The 3,896-nt window shown below is 35.4% G+C and overlaps 1 protein-coding gene across 1 annotated transcript in view; it reads right to left on the bottom strand.

Moving 5' to 3' along the window:
• Nucleotides 1-644: 644 nt before the first annotated feature.
• Nucleotides 645-3,896, bottom strand: part of Smp_191310 (putative histone deacetylase 4, 5) — a gene marked incomplete at both ends in the record, with an annotated part of 35,084 nt that continues 31,832 nt past the window's right edge. The window contains one exon of the mRNA XM_018796425.1: nt 645-2,258. Within this exon, the coding sequence (XP_018650639.1) occupies nt 645-2,258 (1,614 nt within the window). The remainder of the gene's footprint in view (nt 2,259-3,896) is intronic.

The following is a 3,896-nucleotide window of genomic DNA, read 5'->3' as shown; positions in this document are numbered from 1 at the left end:
CCTAGCCACTATCCATCTTTGCTTACCATGCTTGTGAATAAAGGGAATATCGAGGCAGTCCGCACAGTATTCACATATGCCAATTAGAGACTGACCAGTTGCAGTCCTAACACATCGATGGAAAGATTCAAAACAAACAAGATCAATAATGAAACATCAATTTGTTTAAATGAATAAAACAAAATGTAATGTGCAAATAACAATTAAAAACAAACAAACAAACAAAAAGAAAAACAGACATATTCGTTTTTTTAGTTCATGAAAATTGTACTACTTTTATTAGAAATATCAGTAGTATTGTATAAGTAAGTATAAGTGTATGTATATATATATATATTGAATATTGAACATGATTTATATTTAGAGGTAGTAGTAGTAGTAATAGAAGTGTTTTAAGGCACCGGGAACTTTGTATTTTGTTGTACATATGTATAGATGTTTATCTATAAGGTAAGGAATGTTCATTTCCATTCACTTGGTTATATACAGGGAATAAACAAAGAAAAACAAAACATTTCAAATGGACAATTATGATGATCTGTTTCTCTTTTCCGTAGTATAGAAACTAAAGAAAAACATCATCAACAACAACAACACTATCACAACCTTAACATTTGAAAGAAGGAGAGGGGTATCATGGAGACTCATTCAGGTTGTGAAGTGACATGTAATTCAGCTAGACGTGTTAATGCAATACGTGTTATTGTTTCATTTGTATCATTTATTGATGTTATGGAATCCATATTAGAAGGTGTAATACCAGTTGTTGATCTTCTTCTTATAGAATTTGGTTTCATTTCAGTTTCATTAGTTTCATCCATTGATGAAGCTTGTCGCATGACGAAATTGTAATATCGATTATTTTCTGTCACATTCCCAGATGTAAGTACATTCAAGTCAGTAGTTAACGGTGTTTGTTTAATTAAAGATTTTAAGAATCTTTTATTAGCACTTAATGGTGTAACATTTGTAGATACTACTGAAATATGCTCAGTAGTTGAACTCAAATCTTTGATTTCAATTGAACTATTATCAAATATTGTTGGTAACCAACTACTAGCAGGCATAGATGCATATTGTGTACCAATTTCATTAGAGAAACTAGTCCAATAAACAGAATGTAAATGTGCAACTTTTAATAAAGTTTGTATTGCTGAAGGATGTGGAACTCTATCTAATTCAGATTGTTTTAAAGGAATTAAATCTGGAACACTGATAGGTATTGAATTTCTTTCATTTATTTCAGCAGCTGATCTAAGTAATGCTCGTACACAAGCTTCTGTACAATCACAAAGACTATTCATATCATAACCACCTTCTAGGGATAATACTACTTTGGAATTAGCAATACGATCAATTGATAATAGACGTGTCATCCAACCAAAAGCAGCAGGACTTACTGAATAACCACCGAGATTAGCTGAATGACCGGGAGCAGCGTCGAAACCAGCGGAAATTAAAACAATACTAGGTTGAAATTCACAAGCGACGGGTAGAATAATCAAACGAAATGCTGCTAAATACTCAGCATCAGACATAACTATTCCTGATGGCCAAGCAATATTAATGGTATATCCTTCTCCAGGACCAGAGCCTATTTCTTCAGGTGATCCAGTACCGGGAAAAAATCCTCCTTCATCATGTCTATGAAGTGATATGTACAACACAGTTGGGTCTGTGTAAAATACTGTTTGAGTTCCGTTTCCATGATGAATATCCCAGTCTACTATTAAAATTCGTGGTTTAAGTGCGGATTCTATAGTGTATGGGAGAAAAGTTGATTGATCGAACAGGGTGGTTGCTGAAGAAGAAATTACAGAGCTTTGTCCAGTACCTAGTGTTGTTGAACCAAGGAATTGAGCTCGTTTAGCAGCTATCGCCACTGAGTTGAAATAACAAAATCCCATAGCTTGACCTGGTTCTGCATGGTGTCCAGGTGGTCTTACTAAAGCAAAACCATTGGGACATTGACCAAGCATTACACGACATGCCAAATCAACAACACATCCAGCTGCCAGTCTCGCTGCATGAGCTGTATGTCCAGCAGTGTGCCAAGCTGTATCAGAATCTACACCGACTCCGCCACAGGCTAGCCTACATAAACGTACTGTAGCTAAAAGGGTTGGATCAATCCGACATCTACTTGCTGGATTACTGCCAAATAAAACTGTATACACATCTTTGTGAACTAATTGCAGTTCAATTAAAGATGCTCGTCTGCCAGGTTGATGATGACATTTTGCTGCCAAACCAGTTTGCTATAAATCAAAATAATAGTCAAAAAGACATCAATATTACTTGAAACAAAATAATGTGTGCAAAAGTAAACAATTCATATCTAAACTTTCCAACCATTGAATTTACTTACTTACTTACTTACTTATGCCTGTTACCCCTCGTCGAGGAGCATAGGCCACTCACCAGCATTCTCCATATAACTCTGTCTTGAGCCTTCCTTTCCAGTTCTTTACAGTCAACATTCATCCTTTTCATATCTGCTTCTATTTCCCGACGTTATGTGTTCTTTGGCCTTCCACTTTTCCGCTTCCCTTCACCATTCCAAGTTAGGGATTGCCTTGTAATGCACATTGATGATTTCCTCAATGTATGTCCTATCCACTTCCAACGTCTTTTCCTAATTTCCTCTTCAGCTGGAACCTGCTGGTTTGTCCTCTCCCATAAAACGCTGTTGCTGAAAGTATCCGGCCAATGGATGTTGAGTATTTTGCATAGACAACTGTTTATAAATACTTGTACCTTCTTGACGATGGATGTAATAGTTTGTGTTAAAAGGATAAAATCTCGATGATTGGATGTCCAGTGGAGGCTTACGCTTGTGTATGCTGATTGGTCAATCACAACCCAATACTGAAAATATACTATAAGTTACTCATATGAAGTCTCTATGAATCAATATTTGTACTATTGTGCGTTTTTACAAGATCCTACAATAGAGATTCCACACGTCAGACTGTTTTCCTTCTTTAAAAGACAGACTAAGAATTACTTTATGGCTTAAACTTTAGGAAAGTTTGCATTAAACTATTTAGTTTCATCAGTACCACACAATCTAGCTAATAGACAGATAGATCATACCATACTTCATATATTGTCCAATCATATATATATAAAGTTACAATATGACTACTAATGTGAGTAGAATCGAAATCGAGGAGCACTATGTTTTGGTATTAGCTGGCGATTGTAGGCAATCAGCATTTGCCACTTGGTTAAACTTCGTTTCATGATAGTTGGCATTCATCAACTTTATAATATTCCTTTAATACCGCAATTCAATCGATTCATCTTAAACCAGAATAAATATCAGAAGAATGCAAGATGGATCCTATAAAACTGGAACAACGAAAAACATTAGCGTATTCCTATTTGAGGTTGTACTCAGTATTGAAATCATCAGGATGTAATCCTGATGATATCAATGAAGTCTACCTCAATGAGAAGATTCACCCAAACAATATCAAGTGAATTTGGTCAAACTTTAGTTTTCATTTTCATTTGTAGCTCATTTGTAGGCTATTAAAGTTTAAATACTGTCCAAAATGTAATAAATGGATTATACTTAGTTATATGAGTCAATATTTCAGTGTAACATCAGAGAAAATTGGCTAGAAGTACTCAGTTATTATTATTAATGCTTGACATTAGGGATTTGCATTGGATTACGTTCATGGTAGTCAGTTCATGTTATTCGTTTGCAGTCCCTGGATATATCTTTTGAATTAAATGAGTAGTTATCAACTAATGTGTTTACACAGAAGCCTATGTTATAAGCAAAGATGGATAGTGGCTAGCAGTGGAATCCAGGATGCGCGCCACTTCGTCCTATTTGGGACTCGTCAGCTGGATGTACCTGCATCTCAGAGTTGATGTTCACT

Source organism: Schistosoma mansoni, chromosome 2, assembly GCF_000237925.1.
Source record: "Schistosoma mansoni strain Puerto Rico chromosome 2, complete genome".
NCBI classification, from domain to species: Eukaryota; Metazoa; Platyhelminthes; class Trematoda; order Strigeidida; family Schistosomatidae; genus Schistosoma; species Schistosoma mansoni.
This window is presented reverse-complemented; position numbering and strand designations above follow the sequence as displayed.